Source organism: Anabas testudineus, chromosome 12, assembly GCF_900324465.2.
Source record: "Anabas testudineus chromosome 12, fAnaTes1.2, whole genome shotgun sequence".
NCBI classification, from domain to species: Eukaryota; Metazoa; Chordata; class Actinopteri; order Anabantiformes; family Anabantidae; genus Anabas; species Anabas testudineus.
Window position 1 is genome coordinate 12018845 of NC_046621.1, and position 15013 is coordinate 12033857.

Sequence of the window (15013 nt, forward strand, 5' to 3'; positions counted from 1 at the left end):
GAGCGCGCTGCAGGGCCTGTGTGACTGGGGCCAGACCGCCTGTCAACTGAAACAGCTTGAAGTCCTGTAGGGTTTGTCAGGAGCACGTAGTTACTCAAGCTGCAATGAGGGTAGTACTCCCACCCGACAGGAAGCGCCAGACGACAGCACAGTTGGAGAGAAGGTGAGGAGAGGTGGTAGCTGGTTCGTTGCCAGTCAGCCTCTGAAATGCCTCAGGTGTTAAAGACATTACCATCAGTGCAATGAAGGCTGGTTGACAGCAGAGTGCTCTTGTTGCAATGCAAGACATAAAGAAAAAGACTGATGGCCAGAGAGGTTCCTCTGTCTGGAGGTTATTTCCAGACTACAAAGGTAGAAAAAGTGATAAGAGATAAATGGTCTTTCGAGTAAAATCATCCCTAGCCAAGAAAGACCTGCACTATGTCCCAGTTTTGACTGTGTCTGAACTCCAGATATGGAGAGCACAGTCCATAATCCTAAACCACAGGCTATAACTTTCACTACACTGTAAATATACAGAATGGTTTAAACCAAACATTGTGACCAGGTCATAAACTTCACAGACTTCAGTTCTTCAAACTGAAATTTTATAAACAAAGCACATAATTGCCAGATGTCCAGCATGCATTTTGGTCAGCTGGCTGATTTGTTTAAACAGCAGGGTATCAGAACTGATCCTGGTAATGAAAAGAAAAACCCACTGCATGTTTTACTGGTACCAGACTCATTTGTGGCCAAAAACAGCTGCTTAGAGCACAGCAGACATTTGCTCTCAGCAGCCTTTGAGCTCAGTCCCCCGACTTCTGCTCCTGACTGGTAAAGTCAGTAAATCGTCTCCAGACAGACATTAAGTCATAGCTGCAGATTAATCCAAGTCAAACAAAATCTTAAAAGACACTTAATAGTGTTGATTTACTCTTTGAGATAATCATGGTTGATTCACAGTGAATACTTTGTTGAAAGTGAAAAACACTAACTGCAACGGAAAATTTACTTTATTTTTTACTACAGTCAGCATAAATCCACTCACCTCCACAATGCTGCGCAAGTCCTTGACGTACATGCGCTCTGTCTCAATGAGCTCTATGACAACACGGTCCACGTAGGTTAGTTTTGGGTTGGGCGCCATGGCATCTGTGATGACAGGTGAGGTGGGGATGTGTGGTACTTCACCGTTTGCCTTCCTGTTGGAGGTGGCTTTGTTATTGTTGCTGATCACGCTGGGGTTCAGCCGTTCATGCCAGTGACCCCTGGACTCGGGGCGGGTGGGACTCTGGTTAGCGGCCTTTTCTTCGGTGCCTTCAGTTGGGCTTAGCTCCAGGTCTATGTCCTCCTCACTTGGTATGGGTGGGGTGGTGGAGGAAGGAAGGGCAATGGTACTCCCAAAAAGGCTGTGGCTATCGCGGGATGAGCCAGAGGAGAGGGTGGACACCAAGCTCACTGGACGTTCATTCTCTCTGTCCGGTGGCTCCACACAAAGCTGTCTGTAACAATCCGGGCCTAGGTCAACGTCTCCATGGTGATGCTCACTGATGGAGAGGGGCGAGGACAACTGAGGAGATTCTAGGATGGGAAAGAAGAACATTACCAGAAAGTGTTTTAACTTTATTACTAAAGGACATGTACAGGAATCGATCTTTACAATGTCATCAATCCAATTCGGACGTGCTCACACTGCTGCCCTGTCACCTGCTGGACAGCTGCATTAAATGGTTCAGGTTAACTTGAGGAACTCAAATGGGGATGCTAAGTAAATTTTAACTACACATACACACTGTTCATCCTTTGCTATGTTTCTTTGGTCATTTCTGAACCTTGCAGTTACCTGACCTATAAAACCAAATGTGTTCAGAATAATGGATTTTACTTTTTGTATTTTTTTTTTATTCATTTACAATGAGCCAAGTAACAGCATTAAATATCCATAAAAGCATCAATAAAATGCTGTTACAAACTACAGACACTTCTGATTCGTCTTTAAAGATGTGAGGTCTTCTCTCATCAGGTGGATGAATAACAGCAAAGCTTTAACTACATTAAGAAAACATCCAGGGAGCACCTTCAGCTAAATATTATTGTGTAAATGGTCCATCTACATTGAACAGGCTACAATCCAGAAATCAATCAAGTACAGCGCAGAGCTCTGTGTTTCGACTCCCAGAAACAGAACAGGGTTTACAGCTAAAGACCTCACTCAAATCATTACTGACAACGCTTAATTGCAACACCGAATATAAACTAAACATTTTCCTCTGGTTCTCCTTGAGGCCGAACTTTGGAAAACAGAGAGAGGAAACTGAAAAAAAGGGAAAGTGGACCGTGAGCTTTGTTTATATATCTTTATTGAGCTACGTCTCAATTTAAGAGAAATGAACATGGTATTCCGTTTCACATCCTTCCTGGCCAGATGGGAAATTTTCCTAGGAAACGTTTCCTAAATATATGAAGTCATGGTGGTGTGAGAATGTGGCACTGAGTGGCCACTGTGCAAAGAGATTTATTTCCTTGAATATATGGAGGGCAGTGGGGTGAAACCCATTTTGCCAAGCTGAAAAATAGAGCATGTTGTGTTGTTTAACTTGGGCCTAATAAATGCAAATATATGAGGCATAAACCACCATTAAGCAAAACATTAGGAGATATTGTGTGAAGTGAACTCATGCTGCCAAGTGGGGATGGCAATTATAATCTGGGTTGACAACCCACAGATGTAACTTACTGCATGTCAGTCTGTGAAGTATGCACTTAAACACAAATATGTTCATGATCTGATGTACATTAGTGGCCTATCAGTCGATAGATAACACAAACAAAATCAAATCCACAACCAAAGAGAGTCGCCACTGGGCTTATTTTACTACAGAGAACATACAACTCCTCCTTGTAATAAATTATGCTAAACAATGCAAATATTTAGCATGAGAGCAAGTGCCCTCAGTTTGGGTTATGAGTCTCTGAAAAAGTGTGACAAAAAGAATCAAACACACACAGACACACACACACACACACACACACACACACACACCTTGGCATCCTTAAACTTTTCCATGAGTCAGTGCTGAGCTCATTAGAGTCTTGTTCACACTGCACTACTTGCTCCACAATCCACACGGAGCCCTCCCAACAGCACAGTTCTCATGCAAAACCTCACTGGGAGAAACGGATTGGCTGGTGAGCAGATGCTGACCACTAGAGAAAACTCTGTTTATGCTCCGTGACAAATCATAGAGTAGATGGTGTAAAGGGAGTGCAGTGGGAAGCTATTACACTCACTACACCACTATGAATTAAAACAAGACATGCACTTCCTTTGGTGGTTCTGTCTTTACTTTTGGTTTTCAGTTTTCCTGTGTCTGGCATGTGAAACTCCCTTCCTCCTTCCTTCTCCTACACCCACCCAATACATATAATAAAGTTGCTATGCTGCAGGCTGCAGTTGATGCCAAGTTAAAGGGAGGAGGGACTAACAGCACAATGTGGAGTAAGGACAGACCAAAATCAACACCATGCTTGCATAGTTTCCAGACTCGGAATCCTATATCTCCTCATTCACATCCAAGACAAGCACGATTGCTTGTACTACAGAGTGAACATATAAAGACTTGCACACACACTTGACTCCAGCACCAGCTCAGCTCCAGCTTTGATGGACCACTTCAGATAGGGACTCTACAAGCAGGCTTTATCTGTGGTTGGTACACAACACTACACGTTACAGCTGAAACAGTGCCACTCAGTAGCTTTGTTGAAACAGGCTGAGCAGAGGAATGCAAATGACCCGGTAAACATACAGTTCTGAGATAAGCCATGATCCTGTGTGATGCAGTGGAAAGTGTTTCCATTCTGTCTGTCGCTTTGGACAATGAGGACTTGGGATCAGCAGAGTGCAGCAGCGGAGTGAGTTTGACTCCTGAGATTGAGATAACTACTGTATGAGCATCTCTGTTTAGTCTATGAACACATTAAATATACACTATCATACAGATATTGTAAAAAAAAAAAAAGTGTCCTGGCTTCCTCTGTACAAGAATTTATTCAGCATCTGCAAACTTTTATCACTGATGTCTGGGGGACATGTGTGTCTAGTGCCATATTTAGCTCTATAAATATTTCACTCCAAGAATACATGATTAGATGTGTTTTTACCTGGTATGTGGCACAGAATTTGTGTTATATTTGTATATTTTTGGATCATCTATGCAGAATATATTGTATCTGTAGTGTCCGCTTGTTCATTAGCTGTGTTATGGTTTAAATTTTCATTTAGTTTAGCAAATGTAGTAAACGCCTTGTCACATTCAAGTAATTTTAATTACAGTGAACCGCTTTAGCACAATTTACATTTATTTGTAGGAAAGATAGTTCTTAGAATCTATCCCTTAAAGTTGAAATTGCTAATTAAGTTTTGGCAATAACTGCAAGGGAAGGTCCATAAAAAAAGAAACCATGGTAACAGGTGTGGTGAGCAGCACACAAGAGCTATTAACTATCTGTTTTCTGTGCAACTACCATTTGGTCAATACAAATACACACTTGACCATGTTTTTTCAGGTCACCTGTCAGTACTAAATATGTTTCAACTGTTTTTGTAACTGACAACTGTGCTTTATACACTTGTGGGTGGGAATATATGAAAAATGCAAGGTATAGTAGAACACAGCACTAACACAAACACATGGAAGGAATGACTTGTTTATACCTCCATATTTCCAATTCACCAGAATCTTAATCTGTTAGTGTATTTGTATGTATATTACAAACCACCCGTCCTTTCCACATAAACAGCTCAGTGGACCGACCTGTGAAATGATACCTTACACAGAATACTTGTGGAGACTTGTGGTTTTACTCAGTTAAGTATACAGATACAATCCAGAACTAAATTTCCATTGCAGCTCAGCCATGGATTTTCTCACACACACCACAATTTCACAGTAAGTATACCACCTCAACAAAACACAACACTCTCCTTTGTCTCAGTACTGCGTCAATACAGTTGTGAACTCGTAGACATAACCATTAACCAGATCAAGGCCAGAGAGATAGAGTGTCTGGAGTACATTTCACACAGCTCCTGAGTCACTATAACTATTGCAACTATTTCTACGTAATCCTAAATGGATTATTTTATATCAACTTCTTGTGTGTGTGAGCGTGAACAGATTACCAACATTGGAAAGAAGGTTGGAATTCTATGAATCAACTCCCAACCCCTCATTGTAATTCTTTGAATTCCAGTTTCCTGGCTGTTAAGCTGAGGTTAACATTTACAGACAAAGGTGCGTTAATGCTACAAGCATGACCTTCCCTTCTCTTTTGTTGCTTCCCTGACTCCAAATCCCCCGGACAGCAGCTCACGTTAATGCAGTAACGCTGTGCATTAATACAACCTATAATGAAGTAACGTAACGTGATTCTGAATGCAGAAGAAGAAAGGAGCCAATCAAAACGCTATGAGGTCTCAGTCCTGGACTCTGTATTTATTGATAGAACTGGTCAGGCTTGTGACAGGTGATTTTGGGGGGAAAAAGGCTGTTTCATCACTGAAACTCAGGGAGTGAATGAGAACATGAATGACTTTGTTCAATCAGTGAGACCGCTGACTCACAGAGCGGCCTGATGACTCTTCAGTCTTGAAATAATAGGTCTATGCTTTGTTTTGATTTCAGTCTAAGTCTATCACACACAGTTGACAATGCAGACAGTTCATAAACTCCTCCAACTCTGACATTGTGCTTACATATATATGACATGCAGCTTCTAATAAGGTGGTGCAAGAGGCAAACAGAAACCCAGAAATGACTACCTTAGAACCTGGTTATTAGCATTTCTAAATGAAGATCTCTATCTGTCTGACATTGTTGGAGAACATATTACAAAGCATTCTTTTACAGAAACATCTCTGGTCGTCATAAAAAACTATTTTTACATGCATGGTCAACAACAGATACAACTAAGACAAGTTCACTTCTTCATTCTTGCAATAACACTCCTCAGACATGATCTGACACATCAGTGCATCACTTGTCCCAGCTAAATATCATCACCTTGTCTGAGAACACGATAGGCCGAGGCATGCAGCTATGACGTTAGCTGTTGGCTGCATAACTCTTTGCAACCAACAACACGCCACATGTTTTCACATCAGTTCCATGCAAACCAGCATCTATGCAGATAACCATGCAAATTTTCACCGGGACAACCTTGAATTTTCTGGTCTCCAACATCTAAAACCGCCCTGCCCATGAACACATGGCAAGCCAACATGCTACTTCTATTTGCACTCTCAAGAGGAAACATAATGTCATAGAGGTTATTGCAGAACACAATAAACTTGACATTAGGTACTGGAAAACAAACTAGACACAAATGAGGGTAAATCCTGGCAGACTCCTGACAGTGGATAATGTTACAAGAATCAACAACCGATAACAATCACTGTAAAGCTGTATGTTTAAAATGCTTTTACAAAGCAAAACTAGGAATAAATGCACTGGTTACTGTAATTTATACATGTTCTAATCAGCAGGTGATGCTAATGACAAGCAACATTATTCATTTCAGAAACCATCTTTTGCAAATGCAATGTGTGTAATGTAAAATGTATTATCAACATTACTCCATCTAAATCTACCCTCCCCATAGACCTGCCTCATACAACTTCAGTTGTGCACTCTCAGGAGGAAGCATAAAGTTGTACAGGTTACTGCATAACGCAGTGTAAACGTGGCAAGCTACTGGAAAACAAACTAGACACAAATAAGGGCAAAAACAACTCCTGGTAGGGATTACAGTGCCGGTTCCAAAAAGCATGATGGACAATGTTGCAAATATCAACAAGTGGTAATACTCCCTCGAAAGTTGTATTAATTAAAGCAAAATACAGTATAATGCCTCTTATATTGTAATTCATACATGTTCTCAAGTGTCAGTCATCTTAAAGGTGGACTCCCTGAAGGATCAGCTGCATGAGGTGTGAAGGGGAGGTCAAGAGGAAACACTTAACTTAGGCTACTGCACAACCCTTTTTTTATATGCCAGTGTTCTGAGGGATGTGATTCTGTTTTCCCTGTAGTTTAGGGCTTATTAACATTTACTGTACACACAGTAGGCAAATGAGGAACTAGCTTGTTTTCTTGCTTTGGCTCTTTTGTCTCTCTTATGTGTACAATAATAAACCCAGAAAATATGTTTCTGTTCAAATAAATTAAAAGCAACATTGTTTATTTCACAAACCATCTTATACAAAAAAAAAAAAAAAAAGGACATTACTGCCTTTAAAACGACTCTGCACACGTACCTGCCTCGTATAACTTCTGTTTTTCACTCTCAAGAGGAAGCACAAAGCTGTCCAGTTTACTACACAACACAATGTATCCATGACATAAGATCCTGGAATACAAACTAGACACAAATGAGGGTAATAACAAGTTGATTCCAAACAGCACGGAAAATGTTGCAATAACCAACAACTGATAATAATAATTCATGTAAAGTTGTATTAATTATGCTTTTAAAATATTTCTACAAAGCAAAGTTATCGATAAATGGAAAGATGGTAATTTGGACATGTGTCAATCCTTACGTAGAATACCTTAGAGATGGCAGTGATGGAATTTATCCTCAAAAGCAACGCCCCAAACACAACAGAGTGTCGAAGACCCGAATGATTTCCAAATAAGATCCTGTTCAGTTGCTCCAACTCAAGACTTGTCATGAATGACAAGTCTGGTCTATGTTGTTTATGAGCAGCTGCTGACTAAAGAGACACACCTGTATGACCCCTTCAGCAGAAATTCAGAGGACCCGCGTCAAATCCCATTGTACGAGTTGAAAAATTGCTCATTTGTGTTAATGTTGCTCTGTGCTATTCTGTCTGCCTCGTCTTTTGTTTTCTAACCAAATCAAGGGCAAACAAGGACAACACGGTCCATATCTATGCTCAGCATGCAAATGCATATCCTAAAGCAGCAGAGTATGACTTTCTCTCACCCCTGGAAACATGATAGCAGATAACAGAAAACAGAAGTTATTCTGAAGCACCCTGGTTCCTCTAACAATTTATCGGCTGTGGGAAGTCATTGTGTTGCTTTTTGTTGGCATTAAGCATTTTCTGAGCATAGAAAATCAGCAATAAGAGTAAGAGTGACAGCACTGTGAACAGAACATTATGGAGCAATAACAAGGCCCTGCCTGTTCTGTCAGTAAACTTCACACTGCCGCTCCTGCTTGATTCATACTGACTCACATATCAAACGGCGATGACTTTAAACCTAGCGGACAATGAGTCACCTTGTGGTACTCCTGCAGACACTAGCTTAATTATATCTGCAGTTTGTAATGAATAATAAAAAAATAAAAAAAAGGTGCAATATATATTGGTTATGTCAGTTTCATCATGGTGAGTCACCTGATATGATTCCTCATTTCCTGGGTGCCGGGCCTGTCTTGGCAGCTTAATGAAAGGTTCTTTTGTTTAGTTTTCTTTTTTTATAAGATATGCATATGTATTGTTTTTAATTACACCTATTCAACATATCTCCGTTCACTAGAGTGAACATTTCAGAGCATTCTTGCTACATCTTAACATTTTTTTGCCTGCTAGAGGCTATAAAAAAAACTCTCACCTCCCACATTTCAGCATGTAACAAGGTGAAACATCCTTGATCTTAACAGGCTGATTAGTGTGTTCATTACAAGCCAGAAGAAAAACAACAACTTCAAACTGGCTCTTGAGGCTTAATTTGGTAACTTTCAGAGTGAAGAGCCGAGTTTGTCACCCTGTGTTCCTTTGGGGTATAAAGAGGGAAACTTCATCCTAACAAAGTCCTTCCACCCCTTAAGGTCCTCTCTGAACTTCCTTCTTCCAAACCACTCCACGTCCTCTGGCACTCAACTCCTCCCCTGTTCGTTGAGAGACAGGGAGGTAGCCTCATGCTGATCCCTTTGGGAAAAAACTCCTCCCCACCTGGCAACGGTGAATGGCTGCCCCTTAGGAGGGCAGGAGGCGCAAGTGTAAGGGTGCCTCAGAGGATTAAGCTTCAAGTGTTCACAGACCATTATCAAACAGCATGAGTCAGAACACTGGTGATAAGACACAGAGACTCAGGATGTGGATTGATTTCTTCCTTGACAGAGGGAAGAATTTAGGTGATTTGAAGGATTTTTAAAAACAGTCCCTTATATGTACAAGATGATTAGATTTACATCGGTGTCAGGCCCCACAAACTGTGTTAACTATTAACTTGAAGGTTGGTAAATACATACACGCAAACTGAAACTGCATTCCGTGCTGATAGTCAAGGACAAAATGTTTTGCTGGGATGTTTTGGGGGGATTCTGGTGTTTTAAAACTGAAACTAGCTGTATTGCATTCTTCAGCAAAATGTCATCTTACTTCAGTGTTATGGAAAAGCGAATATGAAATGAAAGTATAAACCTAATTCAATCAAAAACAGGATGTGATGAAGGGCAAAATGATTTCAGCAGCAATAAAGAGTGACATGTTTCAAACGGACTGTCTTCTCAAAGTATCAAAAGGACAAAACTTCTCAAAAGGCTCAAATTTAATCCTGTAAACCTCCCCTGTGCTTGACCCTCGCTCTTAAAGGATCCAGCTGTGCCAGCTGACCTCAGTGCATAAGCATGTGATGATCCACTTAGAAAACTCTTCCATCGAAAAGCTCCCTCCCTTTCACGGGCCCTTCATACAACAACAACAAAGTCCAGCCAACCCTGGATCTGTTCAAAATCCACATTTCCTCTTGACAAAACACACCATCTGGGCCCAGAGGTGCGAGTCGAATGTAAACTTTACCACCAGTTTGACAGTCTACAACCAAACAGCTGTTCTGTTAGCACTTCTCTGCTGGGTCTGAGCAGGCTGGTGATAGGACAGCTGTGTGAAGTGTGGAGGGGAGGTCAGGGATTATTATTTAGGCTGCACCATTACTCTGTTTATTACATGCAGCTTTATAAAGGGCGACATACAGTTTTCTTTCTGTAGTTTATGACTTATTAGCATCTACTATCCACAGTTACTGTCTTGTTTTGAAACTTTAGTCAGTCTTTCTTATACATTAATCAACCCAGAAGTTATGTTTCTGTCACAATAAATGACAAGCAACACTGCTAAGTTCATGTTTTACAAAAACGTGTAATTAACATTACTAAGACATGGCTCTGTTTAGCATCACAGCTGCAGTGACAGTTAATTATTCTAAACCACTGGATGTTTGCGTGAAAAACATCAACTACATGTTAAGTGTTACGGAGGAAGAGAAAAAAGAAGGAGTTTTATAAATTAAAATGAATTTCTACGAGGCCAAGTAACAAAACACTCGAAGCAGAAAGACTGTAACTAATGTGGGTAATCCACCAGAAGAGTACTATAAGAGGAAAGCTATTGTTGGAAGCTGTAAAATAATTTACATTGAAGAAAAGTCTTTTGTGAAGGAGTCTGGGAGTCTGGGCCAAACAATGAAATCAAATACAGTGAATGCAGAATTACAAAACAGCTATGTTACGTAATGACTTACATAAACTTATGCAATAATAGTGAGGTGTTGCAGATGTACAGGATAAGGGACTGACAGTACTGTTAGTTCATGACAAGACTGAACCAGAATTGCTGCGGGGTCACCTGTGATTCAGGCTACAGGCAATTAGGCAGAGAAAGAGTTCCAGTCCAGAAGCTCCATTAACAAGTCCACTCAGAGACGCAGCCACCCCTACCATCATCTATCTATGTCCACAACCGAATGCCCACTGGTCTGGAAAGGCTGTGTTGAATGGAGATGATCCATCCTTCCCTCTAGAACCCCCTCAAAGCTGTACAATCTACACATACAGCTACATTCCTGCCTGGGGCTAAGTAGGTCAGAGGGAACTCTTATCTTTGAGAGGGCTGCTTCATACTGCCTCAGGTCTGGTTGTGCCTATCTGAACCATTGAATAATAGCTTTTAGGATATATTTCACATCTAGAATACAATAAGGACTATGATCATGTTGACTCAGGTTCCACCATGACGAAGAAAAGCTAAATTAGGTTGAAATTATAAGGCTTTATATAGGTTCCCCTCATCCAGTTTGTTGGGAATAATAATTTAGAACAACAAAAAACAACACTATAAAACCTGAAAATAACTATTTTTAGTTGGTTTCATCTGATAATGCATGGTATCGTCTAGTTCCTTTTCATTTCACAAACCTTTGACCCTGGGACCCTAAAGGAATTGGAGCTGGATGGTAACCACAACCTCTTTATTGTTTACCTTGACCAGACAGGGGGCTTCCTTTCAACATGTGCATTCCTCCTGTCTTTTAGCCACATCCAATCATCACCTCACACAGATGCATGTGCATTACTAGCAGTACTGCCCCGTAATTACCATCCATCCATCCACAGCAGGAGAGCCAGGTCGGTCACACTTTAACTCCAACTGCTTCACAAACAAATGGGTCTGAGAATGTTTCAGCTGCAAGTGGGTGCTCTGTCATGCCAAAGTGATTTTGTACTAGATATCTGTGCTACAAAATGAGCTGTGAAAAAGCATAGTAGGTGCAGAATGGCTTTTGGAGGAAATAGAGACACAAATTTTCATGAGGGTGGAACACGTCTCCCGGAGCCAAAAGCCTTTTCTGGCCAAAACTAAAGCAAAGGGACAGGCGTAAAGGAAAAAGGGAACCATTGACACATTGGTATTCTTCAGCCAAGTGGAAGACCAGCTCCAAATGTGTTCACTAGAGAGGAGTGGAGGCATGGGGGCGGTTGGGGGACAGAGCAGGCAAACAGATACAAAGAGACCCTGTGTCAATGCCGTAGCTTCAACTGAAGATAATAAATGTTAAAATAATATGTAATGAGAGTGGCCTCAGAAGAAAAAGCCAGCACCACTGGCTAGACTAAAGCATGTGATAAGCATGCTGACAAATTCTGGTTTGATGGGCAAGTGTTTGTGGTTGTAGCTGTATGAGGGCCATTGGCCAAGTTCCACAGCCACACAAAGAGCCTCTCTGCCAGCCAGGACTGTAGGAGGAGAGCTCATTGCTCCCTCAGCTCTGCCTTTCAAAGACTCGACATTTCCCTTAGTCGTCTTTTTCCAGCATTTTTCCATTCACCTCTGCCGTACTTCTGTGTTATGTTAGTACACCATCCTGAATAACCAGATTTAATAAGAAGAAATGAACTGATTTATTAAATCTCCATCTGGCCAGTCTGGTCAATTTATAGGCAGCATTTACCAGAACATGGGTCATACCAATTTATATTGCACTGATCTTACCTTCCCCCATTGGGCCCTGATGGAGAGCAGAATGGGACCCCTCTGGCATGGCACTCAGGCCTCTGGAGCTGACAAAAGAAAACATTAAGAATCAAACAGAACCTAGGCACTGTAAAGACTTATAGTAGCAAGAAAAAGCATCTGATCTTTCATGTCTTTGAGAACGACCATAAAAACCTCCTAGTGCCAGCGGAAAAAGTATGTGAACCATTAAACTTAATTATCTGGAAGTTTAGTCATGGCAACTGGACTTCCTTTAGTTAGGTGAAACGTTTCGCTACTCATCCAAGTAGCTTCTTCAGTCTGAAGATAGTTGGTTAGAGGCCGCAAATTTATGCTCCAAGGCTGGTTTCACTCCACCCCTTGCCCTGAATAGGCTCGTTAGGTGAAACAAAGGATGGGGGGGATGTGAAGGATGTAATGATCACACCTCAGCCCACCCCCTCGTAACACCTAAATGGGTCGTTAAGTGTGTCCAACCTGGTGCAGGTGTGAACTGTTTCTGGCCTTTTTGGGGATAGATGAAAGGGCAGCATGATAAATAGAAGACAGGTTGTGTCTAAGTCCTCCACCTCTGTTGAGAGAGGGAGTGTTGATTTGCACATGCACGGCTTCCCTCACCCCTCTCTCAAACCACTTGTCCTCTTTGTCCAATATTTTTTTTAACGTCACAGTCCTCAAATGAGTGTCCTTTATCCTTAAGATGAAGGTACACAGCTGATTCAGGACCTGAGGTGTTACTCCTCCTGTGCTGTGCCATCCTCCTGTGTAGCGGCTGTTTGGTTTCTCCAATGTACAGTTCAGGGCATTCCTCACTGCATTGGACCGCATACACTATATTGCTCATCTTGTGTTTTGGAGTCCGATCTTTGGGATGTACAAGTTTCTGTCTGAGTGTGTTAGTGGGTTTGAAATAGACAGGGATGTTGTGTTTTCTGAAAATCCTCTTCAGCTTATCTGAAACCCCAGCCATGTAAGGTATGACCAGGTTTTTGCGTAGGACCTGAGACTCCGACTGTTCCCTTGTTCTTTTCCTGGAACAGGTTCCTGCTTTGTTAAAGGCCCACTTGGGATATCCACAAGTCTTGAGCGCTGTCTTCAGATGCCTGTCTTCTTTCTTTTGGGCTTCTATGGAGGTGGGGATGTTTTGCGCTCTGTGGTTCAAAGTCCTGATGACTCCTATTTTGTGTTGTAGTGGATGATGTGAGTCGAACAACAGGTACTGGTCCGTGTGGGTGGGTTTTCTGTAAACCTCTATTTCCAGTCTTCTGCCTGCCCCAATGATGACCGCGCAGTCCAGGAAGGCCAAACGGTTATCTTTGGTGTCCTCTCTAGTGAAACTGATGTTGGTGTCCACTGAGTTTATGTGGTCTGTGAAAGACTGTAACTCCTGGGTTTTGATCTTCACCCAGGTGTCATCCACATATCTGAACCAGTGGGTCGGTGTCGTCCCTGGGAAGGAGTTGAGAGCTTTCTTCTCCACCTCTTCCATGTATAGGTTTGCTACAATGGGTGACACTGGGGAACCCATGGCACAGCCGTGTCTCTGTTTGTAGAAGTCCCCTCTGTACGTGAAGTACGTGGTGTTGAGACACAGGTCCAGGAGCAAACAGATCTGGTCGGGGCCGAGGTTGGTTCTGGTGCTGAGGGAGCTGTCTTCTTCCAGTCTTCTCTTCACCGATGTCAATGCGTCCGTAGTGGGGATGCTGGTGAAGAGAGACGTAACATCAAAGGATACCATGGTTTCATCCGTATCCAGTTCCAGGTCCCTGACCTTTGCCGTAAAGTCCTCTGAGTTGTGGATGTGGTGGTCCGTGTGTGGTCCGTGTGTCCAACTAGTGGGGCCAATACTGTGGCCACAGTATTGGCCCCACTAGTTGGACACACGGACCACCACATCCACAACTCAGAGGACTTTACGGCAAAGGTCAGGGACCTGGAACTGGATACGGATGAAACCATGGTATCCTTTGATGTTACGTCTCTCTTCACCAGCATCCCCACTACGGACGCATTGACATCGGTGAAGAGAAGACTGGAAGAAGACAGCTCCCTCAGCACCAGAACCAACCTCGGCCCCGACCAGATCTGTTTGCTCCTGGACCTGTGTCTCAACACCACGTACTTCACGTACAGAGGGGACTTCTACAAACAGAGACACGGCTGTGCCATGGGTTCCCCAGTGTCACCCATTGTAGCAAACCTATACATGGAAGAGGTGGAGAAGAAAGCTCTCAACTCCTTCCCAGGGACGACACCGACCCACTGGTTCAGATATGTGGATGACACCTGGGTGAAGATCAAAACCCAGGAGTTACAGTCTTTCACAGACCACATAAACTCAGTGGACACCAACATCAGTTTCACTAGAGAGGACACCAAAGATAACCGTTTGGCCTTCCTGGACTGCGCGGTCATCATTGGGGCAGGCAGAAGACTGGAAATAGAGGTTTACAGAAAACCCACCCACACGGACCAGTACCTGTTGTTCGACTCACATCATCCACTACAACACAAAATAGGAGTCATCAGGACTTTGAACCACAGAGCGCAAAACATCCCCACCTCCATAGAAGCCCAAAAGAAAGAAGACAGGCATCTGAAGACAGCGCTCAGGACTTGTGGATATCCCAAGTGGGCCTTTAACAAAGCAGGAACCTGTTCCAGGAAAAGAACAAGGGAACAGTCGGAGTCTCAGGTCCTACGCAAAAACCTGGTCATACCTTA

The 15013-nt window shown here is 42.5% G+C and overlaps 1 protein-coding gene across 3 annotated transcripts in view; it reads right to left on the minus strand.

Moving 5' to 3' along the window:
- Nucleotides 1-15013, minus strand: part of LOC113158794 (pleckstrin homology domain-containing family G member 3) — a 32585-nt gene that overhangs the window by 11586 nt on the left and 5986 nt on the right. For all 3 annotated transcript variants that reach the window (XM_026355023.1, XM_026355022.1, XM_026355021.1), the window contains exons 2-3: nt 12287-12354; nt 1031-1563 (exon numbers count right to left, since the gene is read on the minus strand). In XM_026355023.1, the coding sequence (XP_026210808.1) occupies nt 1031-1563; nt 12287-12335 (582 nt within the window). In that variant the 5' untranslated portion in view covers nt 12336-12354. The remainder of the gene's footprint in view (nt 1-1030; nt 1564-12286; nt 12355-15013) is intronic.